Source organism: Pan paniscus, chromosome 11 (assembly GCF_029289425.2).
Source record: "Pan paniscus chromosome 11, NHGRI_mPanPan1-v2.0_pri, whole genome shotgun sequence".
Lineage (NCBI taxonomy): Eukaryota > Metazoa > Chordata > Mammalia > Primates > Hominidae > Pan > Pan paniscus.
The window spans coordinates 38,072,853-38,091,014 of NC_073260.2; the positions used below are offsets into that span (position 1 = coordinate 38,072,853).

General features: G+C 38.7%; 1 protein-coding gene across 1 annotated transcript in view; it reads right to left on the reverse strand.

Annotated features, from left to right (window-relative positions):
* Window positions 1–18,162, reverse strand: part of PLPPR1 (phospholipid phosphatase related 1) — a 293,484-nt gene that overhangs the window by 24,358 nt on the left and 250,964 nt on the right. Inside the window, exon 4 of the mRNA XM_008974087.4 lies at window positions 14,606–14,738. Coding sequence (XP_008972335.1) covers window positions 14,606–14,738 — 133 coding nt within the window. The remainder of the gene's footprint in view (window positions 1–14,605; window positions 14,739–18,162) is intronic.

The following is an 18,162-nucleotide window of genomic DNA, read 5'->3' on the forward strand; positions in this document are numbered from 1 at the left end:
GTTTGCCAGAGGCTATGGTAACTTTAAAGTGGAATGGAACCTGTGGATGCAAGTAAGTCTAGAAAATATGCCCTGGATACAAACTAAATGTGGAGAAAAAAATGTAGCTACCAAGAGATATCGAAATATAGGAATATTGAGGCCTGGATTTTTAGAAGGCTTCAAATTCGGCTTTTGTGATTCCATGTTTGTAAGTTTCTAAAGCTGAAGCTGATGATCTGAATCTACTCCCATTCCTACCACAAGATCAGCATCAAGCCCCCATGGGCAGCTCCCAGCTCTGTTGGTGATTTACAGATACTGAGATCTGGCACTGTTGCCCTCTGCTTGATGCATTTCCTAAACAATTTCATTATGTTCTAATGTAATAACTTAAATAGTTTCTGCTCACACCTATAATATCAACACTCTAGAAGGCTGAGGCTGGAGGATCCCTTAAGTTCGAGACCAACCTCGGCAACATAGGGAGACCCTGTCTCTGCAAATAATAATAATTTAAAATTAGCTGGGTGTGGTGGTGTGTGCCTGTGCTCCCGGCTACTCAGGAGACTGAGGTGGGAGGATTGCTTGAGCCTGGGAGGTCAAGGCTGCAGTGAGCTGTGGTCATGTTACTGCACTCCAGCCTGGGTGACAGAGTAAGACCCTGTCTCAGAAAATAAAAATAAGTAAGTTGCTTCCAAAACACACACTACTTTTTAAAAATTATTATAGAAAGCTTTGAAACTACTCTTTACTAACTGTTGAGTCATCAGTTAGTGCCTAGTTTTGTTATATGAATATTTTTGTTATGCAAGATATTGTATAACTTCTTAAAAGTCTTTGAAATATACTTAAAAAAACCTTTACAAAAGTAGTTGTCAGCTGAGGGTGACCCTGCCCCAGGGAACTTTTGTAATGTTTGGAGACATTTTTGATTGTCACTACTGGAGGAGTGAGTGCTATTGGCATTTGTTGGATAGAGGCCAGGGGTACTACTAAACGTTGTATTAATACAATGCACACAAGTCAGTATTCAACTTCTACACAAAAACAGAATTATCTGGCAGGGAATGTCGATAGTGCCGAGGGTAAGAAACACTGTTTTACAGCAATTAAGTTCACTGTAGTGTCATGAATTTGCATTGTCTAACCTGCAAAGTGCTATAGAAAGCAGTCTTCTGCTCAGCTAAGGAGGACCCACAGAAAAGAATCACTAGAGTCTCATATTACTCAATAACTTTCCTCTTGATAATTAGGGTAATCTAGGGAGTTCTAGGGTAGGAGTCTTGCTCAGATCTGTAATATTCTGGCTCACCAAGGATGACATTCAAAGGGGAATAGATTCAGTCCCTGCACTGAGCAGAGGAACCAAAAGTAACCTCATCACAATTTCTTGAGACCCAAGCAAAGGTTGCTCCCTGGCTATGCCTTCTAGGCCAGTCATGGTACCAGCTTCAGCATCCTTCCTCCCCTGCATCCTTGAATCCCAGCCACAAGCCCAATCCTGATCCCTAGTAGGAAGCAGCAAACATCTTAGTCTCTAATCTAGTGGTTTGGCTGCTTAAGTGGTCCAGAAACAGGGGTTCCATTTTTTTCCCTGAAGATTCTTCCTGGCTCTTTCCTCTTAACCTGTGTACCTGAGCTTCAACTATGGTTCCTGTTGCTGAATTCTAGAAATTATCTCCATCTGCTTATAGGCCCATGTCCTGCCTTGCTCTTGACATTTTTCTTTTATGATCTAGACTTATGGCTCAGAAAGAAAGTTGGGTGCCTGGGCACTGTCACTTATCTTTAGACTACCTGGATAGATTGAACTTCTCGGTCAGCACATGGAGCTGGCCTGGTTCCCTGGGCGTCTGGTTCCCTGGGATCACCCCTGTCTTGATTGCTCTGTCCTGCTATGAATTCACTGCCAACTCAACAATTCTCATGGTATACAGCTTCTCCTCTCCATTTAAAATTACATATCTGCTGCCACAAACTCCCTATTTCCTTTCCCTATTTTTCTCTGTACCACTTATCTTCTAACATTATAATTTATTTTGTTTAGTGTCTGGCTTTTTCTATCAGACCATAAACTGAATGAGGGCACATTTCTATTTGGTTCACTCATAGATTCTAAACACCTTAATCTGTACCTAGCATCTAGTAGGTGCTCAATGAGTATTTCATTGAAGGTTGAATAAACACGACCGGCCCCCCAGCTGTATTTTAACTATAAATACTGAATGCAAACAGAAATAGACTAATTGAATCAAATAAAGTCTTTTTCTGATAAAGTACATTTAAATGACTTTCAAAATCGAGGATTTTCTAGTTCTCAAAAAGGCTGACATTAAGCTCGTCCCAGGGTATCAATTCTTACAACCATAAAACGCCATGACCTTTGAAACTGCATTTAAACTATTCATGCTTCACTTAGACCACACTTGATTTATGGAAATTAATTAGCATTACATGAATTCGCTGTTTACCATGGCACTTTTTAGTCTGTCCAGTGCTACCTAATCCTCGGACCGGACCTAAATGGCAGAAGACTTGGCTGGTATTTAATTAAGTTTTTATTAGAAGTAATAATGGATCAACTGTGTGACCCCAAATGAAAAGACTATAATGAAGAGCTCTGGATGACAAGCTATTTTAGTGCTAATAGTCTAATGTTTGCATATTTGGATCAGTTTTTTGATGAACTCAAAGCAACTATTCAGGAAGGGAAAGTTAATTTGGTTTTCCTTCTATATGGTAAACAAACCAAAAACCCTCATCAAATTCTAATGCTGTCTATTCATTACTTTTCAGTATTAAAAAGTTACTATTTAATAATTTATATTTACAAAAATATTTACTCAAGTATATTTGTGAACAGAACTGAACTTAACTTCATATTTTTTTTGGAAAATGTAACTTCCTTATTTAGTCATTGCCACTGAAAAAGAAAGGTGGGTGTTTAACTCTCTTGAGAACATAAATCTGTGTTGCTGTTACTACGCAATGTAATGTAGTAGCAAAGGAAATGGTATAAAGTAAAAGAAATGAAGAGGGAAAAAATGAGAGAGAGGAGTCTTAATACATGTTACTAATTTGATTACATTTGTTTTTAGAAAGTACAGGTAAAATTTGTTAGTTTAGCCAGTTCCTTTCCTCCCTTTCCACATTATATAAATATAACTTGAGAAACTATACAATGGTTTAGAAGTGGATAGAGAAGTTTAGCTACGATGTTTTATGCTTAAAACCTGGGAGGACAGGCAGCTTTCTTATAATAAGAACATTGCGGGGGGGGGGGAAATGTATTGTTGGATTTGTGAATCAAAGGAATTTAATACTCTCAGTCAAAGTCAACACCATTAGCATTTGCGAAAGGAGGAGATGGTTGAATTTGAATGTTTTCTCTTTGATGTCACTATTCTTGCCATTGTCTCATTTAAAACTTAATTATTTGGATCTGTGGGGTGAAGCAGAAGCCTATCCTTCAAATCCATGCCACACAGACGAGAGGAGACAAAAGAATTAGAGAAGCAAGTTGAAATTTTTGCTCTTCTATCCACACTGAAGACTGTTAGAGAACTTGGCCATCGTTCTGGATAGCATTTATTCTGCCCTCACTCTTTAAAAAAATTATCTTTAGTTCTTTTTCTGATTTCTAAAAGTAAACATATTCATGATAAAAAATTAAAATTATAGAACATTAGAAAGCCAAAAATTATTTGCCCAATTTGCCCATTATCCTACAATTCAGAAGTGACAACAGCTAATTTTTAGTGTGTTTCTCTTCAGTCTCTTTGCTATGGATAACACAAAAATACACATATACACTTATATAATGTTGCATTCTTTTTATTTAAAAACAATTATGGATTCATAGTGTTTTTTAAAATTTTATTTTATTATTATTATACTTTAAGTTTTAGGGTACATGTGCACAATGTGCAGGTTAGTTACATATGTATACATGTGCCATGCTGGTGTGCTGCACCCATTAACTCGTCATTTAGCATTAGGTATATCTCCTAAAGCTATCCCTCCCCCCTCCCCCCACCCCACAACAGTCCCCAGAGTGTGATGTTCCCCTTCCTGTGTCCATATGTTCTCATTGTTCAATTCCCACCTATGAGTGAAAATATACGGTGTTTGGTTTTTTGTTCTTGCGATAGTTTACTGAGAATGATGATTTCCAATTTCATCCATGTCCCTACAAAGGACATGAACTCACCATTTTTTATGGCTGCATAGTATTCCATGGTGTATATGTGCCACATTTTCTTAATCCAGTCTATCACTGTTGGACATTTGGGTTGGTTCCAAGTCTTTGCTATTGTGAATAGTGCTGCAATAAACATACGTGTGCATGTGTCTTTATAGCAGCATGATTTATAGTCCTTTGGGTATATACCCAGTAATGGGATGGCTGGGTCAAATGGTATTTCTAGTACTAGATCCCTGAGGAATCGCCACACTGACTTCCACAATGGTTGAACTAGTTTACAGTCCCACCAACAGTGTAAAAGTGTTCCTATTTCTCCACATCTTCTCCAGCACCTGTTGTTTCCTGACTTTTTAATGATTGCCATTCTAACTGGTGTGAGATGGTATCTCATTGTGGTTTTGATTTGCATTTCTCTGATGGCCAGTGATGGTGAGCATTTTTTCATGTGTTTTTTGGCTGCATAAATGTCTTCTTTTGAGAAGTGTCTGTTCATGTCCTTTGCCCACTTTTTGATGGGGTTGTTTTTTTCTTGTAAATTTGTTTGAGTTCATTGTAGATTCTGGATATTAGCCCTTTGTCAGATGAGTAGGTTGCGAAAATTTTCTCCCATTCTGTAGGTTGCCTGTTCACTCTGATGGTAGTTTCTTTTGCTGTGCAGAAGCTCTTTAGTTTAATTAGATCCCATTTGTCAATTTTGGCTTTTGTTGCCATTGCTTTTGGTGTTTTAAACATGAAGTCCTTGCCCATGCCTATGTCCTGAATGGTAATGCCTAGGTTTTCTTCTAGGGTTTTTATGGTTTTAGGTCTAACGTTTAAGTCTTTAATCCATCTTGAATTGATTTTTGTATAATGTGTAAGGAAGGGATCCAGTTTCAGCTTTCTACATATGGCTAGCCAGTTTTCCCAGCACCATTTATTAAATAGGGAATCCTTTCCCCATTGCTTGTTTTTCTCAGGTTTGTCAAAGATCAGATAGTTGTAGATATGCAGCGTTATTTCTGAGGGCTCTGTTCTGTTCCATTGATCTATATCTCTGTTTTGGTACCAGTACCATGCTGTTTTGGTTACTGTAGCCTTGTAGTATAGTTTGAAGTCAGGTAGTGTGATGCCTCCAGCTTTGTTCTTTTGGCTTAGGATTGAATTGGTGATGCGGGCTCTTTTTTGGTTCCATATGAACTTTAAAGTAGTTTTTTTCCAATTCTGTGAAGAAAGTCATTGGTAGCTTGATGGGGATGGCATTGAATCTATAAATTACCTTGGGCAGTATGGCCATTTTCACGATATTGATTCTTCCTACCCATGAGCATGGAATGTTCTTCCATTTGTTTGTATCCTCTATTATTTCATTGAGCAGTGGTTTATAGTTCTCCTTGAAGAGGTCCTTCACGTCCCTTGTAAGTTGGATTCCTAGGTATTTTATTTCTTTGAAGCAATTGTGAATGGGAGTTCACTCATGATTTGGCTCTCTGTTTGTCTGTTATTGGTGTATAAGAATGCTTGTGATTTTTGCACATTGATTTTGTATCCTGAGACTTTGCTGAAGTTGCTTATCAGCTTAAGGAGATTTTGGGCTGAGAAGGTGGGGTTTTCTAGATATACAATCATGTCATCTGCAAACAGGGACAATTTGACTTCCTCTTTTCCTAATTGAATACCCTTTATTTCCTTCTCCTGCCTAATTGCCCTGGCCAGAACTTCCAACACTATGTTGAATAGGAGTGGTGAGACAGGGAATCCCTGTCTTGTGCCAGTTTTCAAAGGGAATGCTTCCAGTTTTTGCCCATTCAGTATGATATTGGCTGTGGGTTTGTCATAGATAGCTCTTATTATTTTGAGATACGTCCCATCAATACCTAATTTATTGAGAGTTTTTAGCATGAAGAGTTGTTGAATTTTGTCAAAGGCCTTTTCTGCATCTATTGAGATAATCATGTGGTTTTTGTCTTTGGTTCTGTTTATATGCTGGATTACATTTATTGATTTGTGTATACTGAACCAGCCTTGCATCCCAGGGATGAAGCCCACTTGATCATGGTGGATAAGCTTTTTGATGTGCTGCTGGATTCGGTTTGCCAGTATTTTATTGAGGATTTTTGCATCAATGTTCATCAAGGATATTGGTCTAAAATTCTCTTTTTTTGTTGTGTCTGTGCCAGGCTTTGGTATCAGGATGATGCTGGCCTCATAAAATGAGTTAGGGAGGATTCCCTCTTTTTCTATTGATTGGAATAGTTTCAGAAGGAATGATACCAGTTCCTCCTTGTACCTCTGGTAGAATTCGGCTGTGAATCCATCTGGTCCTGGACTCTTTTTGGTTGGTAAGCTATTGATTATTGCCACAATTTCAGAGCCTGTTATTGGTCTATTCAGAGATTCAACTTCTTCCTGGTTTAGTCTTGGGAGGGTGTATGTGTTGAGGAATTTATCCATTTCTTCTAGATTTTCTAGTTTATTTGTGTAGAGGTGTTTGTAGTATTCTCTGATGGTAGTTTGTATTTCTGTGGGATCGGTGGTGATATCCCCTTTATCATTTTTTATTGCATCTATTTGATTCTTCTCTCTTTTCTTCTTCATTAGTCTTGCTAGCCGTCTATCAATTTTGTTGTTCCTTTCAAAAAACCAGCTCCTGGATTCATTAATTTTTTGAAGGGTTTTTTGTGTCTCTATTTCCTTCAGTTCTGCTCTGATTTTAGTTATTTCTTGCCTTCTGCTAGCTTTTGAATTTGTTTGCTCTTGCTTTTCTAGTTCTTTTAATTGTGATGTTAGGGTGTCAATTTTGGATCTTTCCTGCTTTCTCTTGTGGGCATTTAGTGCTATAAATTTCCCTCTACACACTGCTTTGAATGTGTCCCAGAGATTCTGGTATGTTGTGTCTTTGTTCTCATTGGTTTCAAAGAACATCTTTATTTCTGCCTTCATTTCGTTATGTACCCAGTAGTCATTCAGGAGCAGGTTGTTCAGTTTCCATGTAGTTGAGTGGTTTTGAGTGAGTTTCTTAATCCTGAGTTCTAGTTTGATTGCACTGTGGTCTGAGAGATAGTTTGTTATAATTTGTGTTCTTTTACATTTGCTGAGGAGAGCTTTACTTCCAACTATGTGGTCAATTTTGGAATAGGTGTGGTGTGGTGCTGAAAAAAATGTATATTCTGTTGATTTGGGGTGGAAAGTTCTGTAGATGTCTATTAGGTCCCCTTGGTGCAGAGCTGAGTTCAATTCCTGGGTATCCTTTTTAACTTTCTGTCTCGTTGATCTGTCTAATGTTGACAGTGGGGTGTTAAAGTCTCCCATTATTACTGTGTGGGAGTCTACATCTCTTTGTAAGTCACTCAGGACTTGCTTTATGAATCTGGGTGCTCCTGTATTGGGTGCATATATATTTAGGATAGTTAGTTCTTCTTGTTGAATTGATCCCTTTACCATTATGTAATGGCCTTCTTTGTCTCTTTTGATCTTTGTTGGTTTACAGTCTGTTTTATCAGAGACTAGGATTGCAACCCCTGCCTTTTTTTGTTTTCCATTTGCTTGGTAGATCTTCCTCCATCCTTTTATTTTGAGCCTATGTGTGTCTCTGCACATGAGATGGGTTTCCTGAATACAGCACACTGATGGGTCTTGACTCTATCCAATTTGCCAGTCTGTATCTTTTAATTGGAGCATTTACTCCATTTACATTTAAAGTTAATATTGTTATGTGTGAATTTGATCTTGTCATTATGATGTTAGCTGGTTATTTTGCTCATTAGTTGATGCAGTTTCTTCCTAGCCTCGATGGTCTTTACAATTTGGCATGATTTTGCAGTGGCTGGTACTGGTTGCTCCTTTCCATGTTTAGTGCTTCCTACAGGAGCTCTTTTAGGGTAGGCCTGGTGGTGACAAAATCTCTCAGCATTTGCTTGCCTGTAAAGGATTTTATTTCGCCTTCACTTATGAAGCTTAGTTTGGCTGGATATGAAATTCTGGGTTGAAAATTCTTTTCTTTAAGAATGTTGAATATTGGCGCCACCCCCCCCCTCCCCGCCCCACCCACTCTCTTCTGGCTTGCAGAGTTTCTGCCAAGAGATCTGCTGTTAGTCTGATGGGCTTCCCTTTGTGGGTTACCCGACCTTTCTCTCTGGCTGCCCTTAACATTTTTTCCTTCATTTCAACTTTGGTGAATCTGACAATTATGTGTCTTGGAGTTGCTCTTCTCGAGGAGTATGTTTGTGGCGTTCTCTGTATTTCCTGAAACTGAACGTTGGCCTGCCTTGCTAGATTGGGGAAGTTCTCCTGGATAATATCCTGCAGAGTGTTTTCCAACTTGGTTCCATTCTCCCCGTCACTTTCAGGTACACCAGTCAGACGTAGATTTGGTCTTTTCACATAGTCCCATATTTCTTGGAGGCTTTGTTTGTTTCTTTTTATTCTTTTTTCTCTAAACTTCCCTTCTCTCTTCATTTCATTCATTTCATCTTCCATCACTGATACCCTTTCTTCCAGTTGATCACATCGGCTCCTGAGGCGTCTGCATTCTTCACGTAGTTCTCGAGCCTTGGCTTTCAGCTCCAACAGCTCCTTTAAGCACTTCTCTGTATTGGTTATTCTAGTTATACATTCATCTAAATTTTTTTCAAAGTTTTCAACTTCCTTGCCTTTGATTTGAATTTCCTCCCGTAGCTTGGAGTAGTTTGATCATCTGAAGCCTTCTTCTCTCAAGTAGTCAAAGTCATTCTCCATCCAGCTTTGCTCTGTTGCTGGTGAGCAGCTGTGTTCCTTTGGAGGAGGAGAGGTGCTCTGCTTTTTAGAATTTCCAGTTTTTCTGCTCTGTTTTTTCCCCATCTTTGTGGTTTTATCTACCTTTGGTCTTTGATGATGGTGATGTACAGATGGGTTTTTGGTGTGGATGTCCTTTCTGTTTGTTAGTTTTCCTTCTAACAGACAGGACCCTCAGCTGCGGGTCTGTTGGAGTTTGCTAGAGGTCCACTCCAGACCCTGTTTACCTGGGTACCAGCAGCAGTGGCTGCAGAACAGCGGATTTTCGTGAACTGCAAATGCTGCTATCTGATCATTCCTCTGGAAGTTTTGTCTCAGAGGAGTACCCGGCCGTGTGAGGTGTCAGTCTGCCCCTATGGAGGGGGTGCCTCCCAGTTAGGCTGCTCGGGGGTCAGGGGTCAGGGACCCTCTTGAGGAGGCAGTCTGCCCATTCTCAGATCTCCAGCTGCGTGCTGGGAGAACCACTGCTCTTTTCAAAGCTGTCAGACAGGGACATTTAAGTCTGCAGAGGTTACTGCTGTCTTTTTGTTTGTCTGTGCCCTGCCCCCAGAGGTGGAGCCTACAGAGGCAGGCAGGCCTCCTTGAGCTGTGGTGGGCTCCACCCAGTTCAAGCTTCCTGGCTGCTTTGTTTACCTAAGCAAGCCTGGGCAATGGCGGGCACCCCTCCCCCAGCCTCGCTGCCACCTTGCAGTTTGATCTCAGACTGCTGTGCTAGCAATCAGCGAGACTCCTTGGGTGTAGGACCCTCCGAGCCATGTGTGGGATATAATCTCCTGGTGCGCCGTTTTTTAAGCCCTTTGTTGGAAAAGCGCAGTATTAGGGTGGGAGTGACCCGATTTTCCAGGTGCCGTCTTTCACCCCTTTCTTTGACTAGGAAAGGGAACTCCCTGACCCCTTGCACTTCCCAAGTGAGGCAATGCCTCACCCTACTTTGGCTCGCGCTTGGTGCGCTGCACCCACTGTCCTGCACCCACTGTCTGGCACTCCCTAGTGAGATGAACCGGGTACCTCAGATGGAAATGCAGAAATCACCCATCTTCTGCATCGCTCACGCTGAGAGCTGTAGACTGGAGCTGTTCCTATTCGGCCATCTTGGCTCCCGGATCAGGAAAGGATCGGATTCATAGTGTTTTAACTTTTCACATATCATGAATATTCTCCATGAAAAATTCTTAATACCATTTTCTGAGGTTGCAACTTATAATGGCATCATTTTTTTAAAAAAAAATTAGAGATATCTAACTTAAAAAATAATTTTAGTCCACAAAAATTAATCTACATTTCTGATTGTTTCATTAGAATGGATTATTTGCAGTGGAATTTGGGGTTAAAAAAAAGACCATTATTTGTAAGGTTATTGAAATACACTGTCAAATTGCAGTGCAGAAAGGGTTAAATATCAATTTACTTTAACCAGAATTGTATTAGAATCTCATGTTTTTTCATCTTTTACAGCATAAAGCCTTATTTTCTTAAAAATGAATTCACTGGCCTTTTTTGCAATATGGAACTGATGATATTTCTTGGAAAATACTTTTTGTAGTAGATTGTGGAATAATTACATAAACTGCAAGAGAAAAGTCATGCCATTTCAGGTTCATTAGAATGGCTACTGGAAACAGTTGTCATTTTCCAACGTCAATTGCATAGTATGTATTTTGGTAGCTTTGGGGCTAGAAAAAAGACTGTTTAGCTCTTCAAAATAAGTTTTTCTAATATATTTTGATTACTCCCTTATTTTACTCTAATTTTTTCCAAAGAAAACATTTCCATTTAAAGAGTCTTTATTCTAAGTAGTACCCTTTCTTGTGAAAAAAATTCACATATACTCAGAGTAAGTTACCCTTCTCAAGATTAATAGATGCATTCCTTCACCCCTCCTACAGGAAAAGTCAGAACAGACTTCTCTGGCTTTCTCTTAGAAATTACCTCATTTATGCACTTTAATTTCCTAGGACTAAGCTGAAAGTGGTAATAAAGTTAATTAAACAGAAGGCAAATGAATACTTAAGAATCAGCTTTTATGAAACTAGTTTTAGGCAAATCCATGATTTAACAAAGTTTATCTTTGCTTTTCATTCACCCTAATAAAGACATACCTGAGGTTGGGCAATTTACAAAGCAAAGAGGTTTAATGAAGAACTCACAGTTCCATGTGGCTGGGGAAGCCTCACAATCATGGCAGAAGGCAAGGGAGGAGCAAGTCATATCGTACATAGATGGCAGCGGGCAAAGAGAGAAAATGAGGAAGATGCAAAAGCAGAAACCCCTGATAAAACCATCAGATATTTTGAGACTTATTCACTACCATGAGAATGGTATGGGGGAACCACCCTCATGATTCAAGTTATCTCCTACCGGGTCCCTCTCACAACATGTGGGAATTATGGGAGTACAATTCAAGATGAGATTTGGGTAGAGACACAAAGCCAAACCATATCAACTCTCAAAAATCATTTTTTGGCAACCTATGTGCCAGGTACTTTGAAGTATGCTGTTGATATGGAATGAAAAAGATACAACTTCTGCTCTCCAAGCAATCATAAATTAATAGGAGTAACAGATTTAAGTAATTATAGTAATATGAGAAGTGCCTATAACAGATGTAGGTGCAAGGCTCAGTGGAGGCCTAGAAGATGAGGCAACTAGTTGATGGGATTGGTAAACAGGTAATGTCTAAACAGCATTCTGAAGATGAGTAGGGTTTGGCCAGCTTGTAAAGTGAAGGGGTAGCAATAGAATATTCTAGGCTGAAGGAGCAGCACATGTGCAGGTACTGAGGCAAGGTGTCACACTTTCCTTTGGAGGGCATGTGAAGCCGTTTAGCATGATGGGAGAGGGCCTCACAAGGGAGTGGCTCCGGATGAGCCTGGAGACATGTGAGGACCTCAGATTGTGAAGGGCTCTGTAGGCTATGATAAGAACACTAGAAATCTATTGAAAGGTTTTAAGCAGAGAATTGACTTGCTCATATTTTTGCTTCAAAAAGCTCAATAACTATAAAACGGTCAATAGATGGTAGCTTTGTGGGGCTGGGGTGAATGCAATGATATTGCAAAACAAGATATAGGGAGACAAGAACTTTTAATCACCTAAACCAGTGGTTCTCAAACTTTCCATGCATCAGAATCACCTGGATGACTTGCGAAAACAGAAATAATCAGACTTAATCCCTACATTTTCTGATTTAGCAGGTATAGAATGAGGTTTAAGAATTTCTAACAAGTTCCCAGATGGTGTAAGGTGTCTCTCAGGTTTTTTACTTGAGCAACTGGGTGGATCCTAGAGTCATAAAAAACAAAAGAGGGAAAGCGTGAAGCAAGTGCTTTTTTTTTTTTTTTTTTTTACTAAACCCAGCAATCCCCCTTGCCTTTCAATGCTGTTTCCTCTAATTCTCCAAAGTTTAATTGTTATCTTTTGGCTATCTCTCTGCTCTAGCATCCCTTCCTTAGAAGGAGAATCTCATGATGCTGAACTCTAACTCACCTTATTTGAATGTCGCTGGCTTATCCTCCCAAGGTCCAGCTCTCTATTAGCTTATGATAGACCCAAACGGACTAATGTGTCATTGATTATAAATGGGAATTTGATGCTCCTCCAGCGTGACAAATTTCTACTTTAACGGTGGTCTTTCTGAACCATGCCTCTCTCCAATGTGGTGTCTCAAGTGGGAGTTTTGGATACCACAACAGACAATCTAGAGGACTGGTTCCTGGATGGTGGTGATCTTCTGGCATCCCTCAATAAACAGAGACTTGTGCTACCGATGCATAAAGGTCTATATAAATGACAAGTGCCAGTCAAAATTTTTATTCCTTGGACCCTGCTCCAAGTGGGTGGGTCACAAAAGGTGTAATTTATCTTTGCCAAGGGAAATAACTGACTTTAAAAGGTATTCCAATTTAATTGCAATAAATCTCTGCTTTAAATAACTTGCTTTAATTATATATACAGGAAATAGATCGGACAGTAGTCATAAAATCTTCCCTGAATCAAATTATGTACGTGTGTGTGCATGCGTTACTCCTTGGGAAAAGTTACTTTACCCCATTTCCTGTCAAGATTCTTCATATGTACAACTAGGACTATGAAATACGTTACAGGGGCCGGGCACAGTGGCTCATGTCTGTAATCCCAGCACTTTGGGAGGCTGAGGCAGGTGGATCACCTGAGGTCAGGAGTCCAAGACCAGCTTGGCCAAGATGGTGGAACCCCGTCTCTACTAAAAATGCAAAAATTATCCAGCCTTAGGGACAGGCACCTATAATCCCACCTACTCAGGAGGCTGAGACAGGAGAATCACTTGAACCTGGCAGACGGAGGTTGCAGTGAGCCGAGATCGTGCCACTGCACTCCAGCCTGGGGAGAGAGCAAGACTCTGTCTAACAAATAAAATAAAATACCTTACAGGGTTTTGGGTAGATTAAAGAAATAATTTCTGTAAAATGTCTAGTTCAGTGTTCTGTATCATAAATATTCTCTTCTCTCCTCATTTCCCCTTGATGATCTCTTATCTTGCCCCTCTGGGAAGTGATCAAACTCTGGACATCTTTGGAAGGAGCCATTGTTTGGAATGAGTGAACTAGATAGTAGTGGCATCATATTGATCAGGGTATACCCCGTAAGCCAATTGCAAACTTGCATAATCTGCAAAAACTTTTATTCTGCAAATAACATCAAATGCCTGAGACTATTTTAATGTTAAGGGTTACTTCTTTTAAATTAGATTTTCTTAGGTTTCCCACTGCACTATTTCTTTCATTTCCACTTCAACCAGACAAGTTATTGCATATTTGATTTTGATGTGGTATTTGCTTATTACTTGAAGAAATTCAATCATTTCCTACAACAGGAAAAAAAGATTAAGGATTACCAAAAGGCTTGTTGACAGCATGCTGTATTCTGACCCTCACTTTCTCAGTTGTCAGTTCTCTTGTTTTAAATGGTATCATGGCTCCCTTAAAAATCTGGTCAGGAGATATTTGTAGGATCTCATTAGAATACTGTAATAGTTATCATTTATAGAGTACTTAATGTGTAGGAACTTTGTAAGATCTCTATTCCTACCTGTACCCATACACATTTATTCCCATATCTATAATTATTAATCACTAGCACCTCAGGAATTTTCATAAAAGTCCTAGAAGGAGGGATGTAGAATATGCCTTCATTATTCCCTATCATGAACACTAATAAAAGTATTTGTTTTCCAACTTTGAAAAGGCATTATTTTCAAGAACCTGATGGCTGAGATTTCCCACTCTTTGTTAACTTCCCTGCATAACAAAATTACTGGATGGGAAGTCTGTCAGGAAATTTGACTATTTCTAAATTTATTTTATTGGCGTCCCCTGATGCTCCCCCACCCCAACCCCTTGCCTGACTCTGCTAAAAGGTGTATAGCAATATCCAGCCAATATTAAAACATACGTCCAGGGGAATCTCAGATAACTGCTATGTGGGGGGAAAATCAGTTGAAATCATTCATAAGACAATTTAAGAAGTACCATTTCGAGAGTCAAAAATTTGATGTGACAGTAGGATCAGGAAAATCCCCAAAGCAGCCCCTGCTTTTAATGTTGATACTTCCATAGTTTATTTTACCAAGTGTTTGCCTTTAGTAATTTTACTTTTATGTGAGAGCTTAGTTCAGCACCATCTTGTACTCACCTGTGAATCTTATGATCCTTCGAAGTAAGGGGTTCAGGTAACAGCATTCTCCGGTCAGAATTGTTTTCTCCTGAGCAATCAGGGATTCTCTTGTTGATTTTATGAAATACATGGATATCTCACCAATAAAAATCTAGGGAAGGAATGTTTAAGAAATGTCAAGTTGGAGATCTGTTTGATAAGAGAGACCCATGGCTTTAAAAACAAAACAAAACTGTTGAGGACCCACAATCATTTTAAAAGATGTTGGAGAGAGATGGTGAATTAGATAGTAATTTGCATTTAACACTTCAAAAGAATTAGAGAAAGTGATAATTGATCATTTCAGATAGAGTTTCAGCCTATAATATTAAAATCTAAGGTCACATGGAAACAAATTGAAATAATAAGTTGTAATAGAATTTATGACAAGGTTCATGCTGGGATTGAATTCTTTTTTAACTTTCTGTGTGAGTAGCAATGATGAGGAATGATTCAGACAGCCAATGTGCCCAAGAAGGCATTATATACACACATCACAAGAGGTAACAGTAAGACCTCACTTTATATCAATAGGCTTGTGAAAACTGGAACTTTAAGTGAAATGACATACTGTATGCTATAAGAATTTAACTCTTCTTTATATCAATTAGTCTATGATAAAATTAGTTTTGTTACATAGCATGTTGTTTTGCTTAAACTTGCAGTTTCCAAGAACCTATCCACCACAACATTAAGTGAGGACTTTACTCAACTGCATTACTTTATTATGTGCCATTACAATTATTTACATTCTAAATTCTTATTTGATCACATTTGCCTCAGATATATTTCTCCTACCCTGAAATGGTTGATTAGCCCTTCTTTATTATAGGCATCTCTCTCGTTAAACTAATAAATATATGTTACCCTTTAAATTATAATGCCCTTATGTAGATTAGAAGCCCCCTAATAGCAGGGACTACATCTTAATAACTCTTTAGTATCCTTATGGCACCCAGCACAGTGTATTCCCATTTAAAACAAGGAATTGGTAGGAGACAAGTTTTCATGAACAATGACACTGCCATAACTGAAGATCGAGACTCATCAAGGAAGAGTAAAAGGTTAATTACCGTTATCTATTAAATACTGGGCGTTAGGCACTTCAGCATAGTATTTTCAGGCTCACAAGATCCCTCCTGTACGCATAATTATCCTTGCTTTACTGTTGAGGAGTGACAGTTTAGCAAGTTTAGGTAATTTACCCTCCAAAGCATATGGATGGCGCATGGGGCACAGGAATTAGTATACACGTCAATTGGATTCCAAAGTCCACACTTCCCACTATTCATATGCCATTTTGATTTTCCTAATCCTAATTTTAACATTTCCCCAGAATAATGTGATCTCATAGATGATCATCTTTGCTGTACATAGACCTGTGATTTTAGAGAAAATTTATTAATGTTTTAATTCCATACCTTATATTTCTCCTGTCATGCTAGAATATCTGTTTAGATGGATAAAGATGATGACATAATGAAAGGCACATGGATAACAGAAATAAAAAAGTATAAAATTTCAAAACTGGAATCATTTATAATGTTCTCCCTTTATGGGTTTCAGGAACTCGGACACACACAGACAGATAGTATCTGAAGCATCTCTAGAATGTGACCTATAGTTCTATTTCCACTACGCTGTTCTACCTCAAATTTTAACAGCGTATTAAGTCTTTAGCATTTAAAACATGCTGAATTTAACCTGTTTTATTTTCTCTGTCCTCAATATTAAGTAAAAATTTAAGAAATATTTTTATTAAATCACTACTATGGACAAGTGTAGTGGTAAGGAGGGAGAACTCTGAAGCCAGGGTTTCTTGGCTTCAAAGCTGGGGTTTGTGATTTATTAGTTCTGATGACCTTGGACAAATTAACCTTTCCATGCCTTAGTTATCTGTATAAGCAGGATAACAGTGTCTATTTGTAGGTTTAATAAATAAACACACTCATATGTGCATGTGCATGAATTGGATATAACAGCACCATAATATGTACTATATTATATAAGAGGGTGAAGTTGTTATGAAATCAATTACAACTGCATTAACATTGTTGTCATCATTATTACTACTATTATTACAAAGCACTTTGTAATGTCACTGGGGAGGCAGATGGCAAGATGAATAAAAGACTTATAACCTCCATGAGTATATAATCTACTGAGGAACACATACAAAGATATTATGAAATCAGATTAGGTCTTATACACATTACAAGGACAAAGTGCTAAGAGGCCAAGGCTCCTGGGTAGAAGGGGATTTCTCTCCTCTAGGAAAGTCACTTTTCGTCCCTAATGCCAAATGAACCTCATGGCTAGGAGACTCTGCTGCTTGTTATATATGTAAAAGATGTCATCTTTATTTACAAGAGGGCCTTTTCCCTCCTCTGCTAAGAGTACTTGAACCAGGTATCTATTATGGTTCGTACCCAATGACATGGAAAATCTTAGTCTATCCTAAAGACTTTGAGTTTCTCCAGTTGAGGGCCATTAATATTTGTATTTTTGCTCCTACCCCTGCCTGGAATCTGAAATGTGATTGGTTCCTTCTCTTTTTTTAAATTTTAATTTAAATTTTATTTAAAAGGAAAGAAAAGTAGACTGAACATTTTATGTGGCTTAAAAGATTCTTGCTCTTATAGGCAACAAGGCCCTTGGCATCTCTGTAGCTCAGCAAGGCTTTTGGAGTTCTCCTTAATTCATGACCAACTTCCCTGGAATTGTCCTAAGTCTGGATGATGTGACCTTGAAATGGACAGTGCTGGTTGAAGTTGACATTGGAGAGAATGGGGAAGGGAGAAAAAAACAGAAAAACCACTGAAAAATAGAAAAGTTACTCAATGTACAGGCTAAGATGATTGTAACAGTCATAAGCTAGTTTAATTATTTTGATAGAATGCTGTTTTAAAAACTTTAGTAATAATATTTAGTCTAGCCATAAATTTATTAGGACTACATCTTAGCCAGATTTTTTTTTTAACTAAACAAAATGGTTCTTAGACTTTAGATCTGAAGATCTTGCTTTACAGTTCTGTCACACTCTAAAAGTAACAAGACTTCCTTGGAGTTCAGCATCAGCCTCAGCAGAGATAGGGCAGATATGTGGAATAACACATGGTACCATGGTGTTATTGGCTGAATCAGAGAGAAATCCACAAGGAAGGGCCAGTGAGGTACAAGAAAGAAGCAAGGCATAGGTGGATTGTAGGTGTGATAGTGGCTTGGCACTGGCACAGAGGGAGTCAAGCAAGTAAGAACCGGGGTGGAAAGTAGGCAGGAAAAATAGAATTCAGAGTCAAACAGGTAAACAATGACCCAGCATGGATCACCTTGGCAGGAGGTACCTATGGTTGTGCAGAGTTAGAAATATTCTCTGCCTAATATCCCTTGGAATTAACAATGAATTGATGCTCTACCATATAAAAATATTTGAATAGCTTCTGGAACTCAGCCCTCTCTCTTTTCGCATAAGACCTGTCTCTGCCAAAATAAGGTGCCAAGGGGGTTTGTTTGTCCCTAATATATATGATGGTACT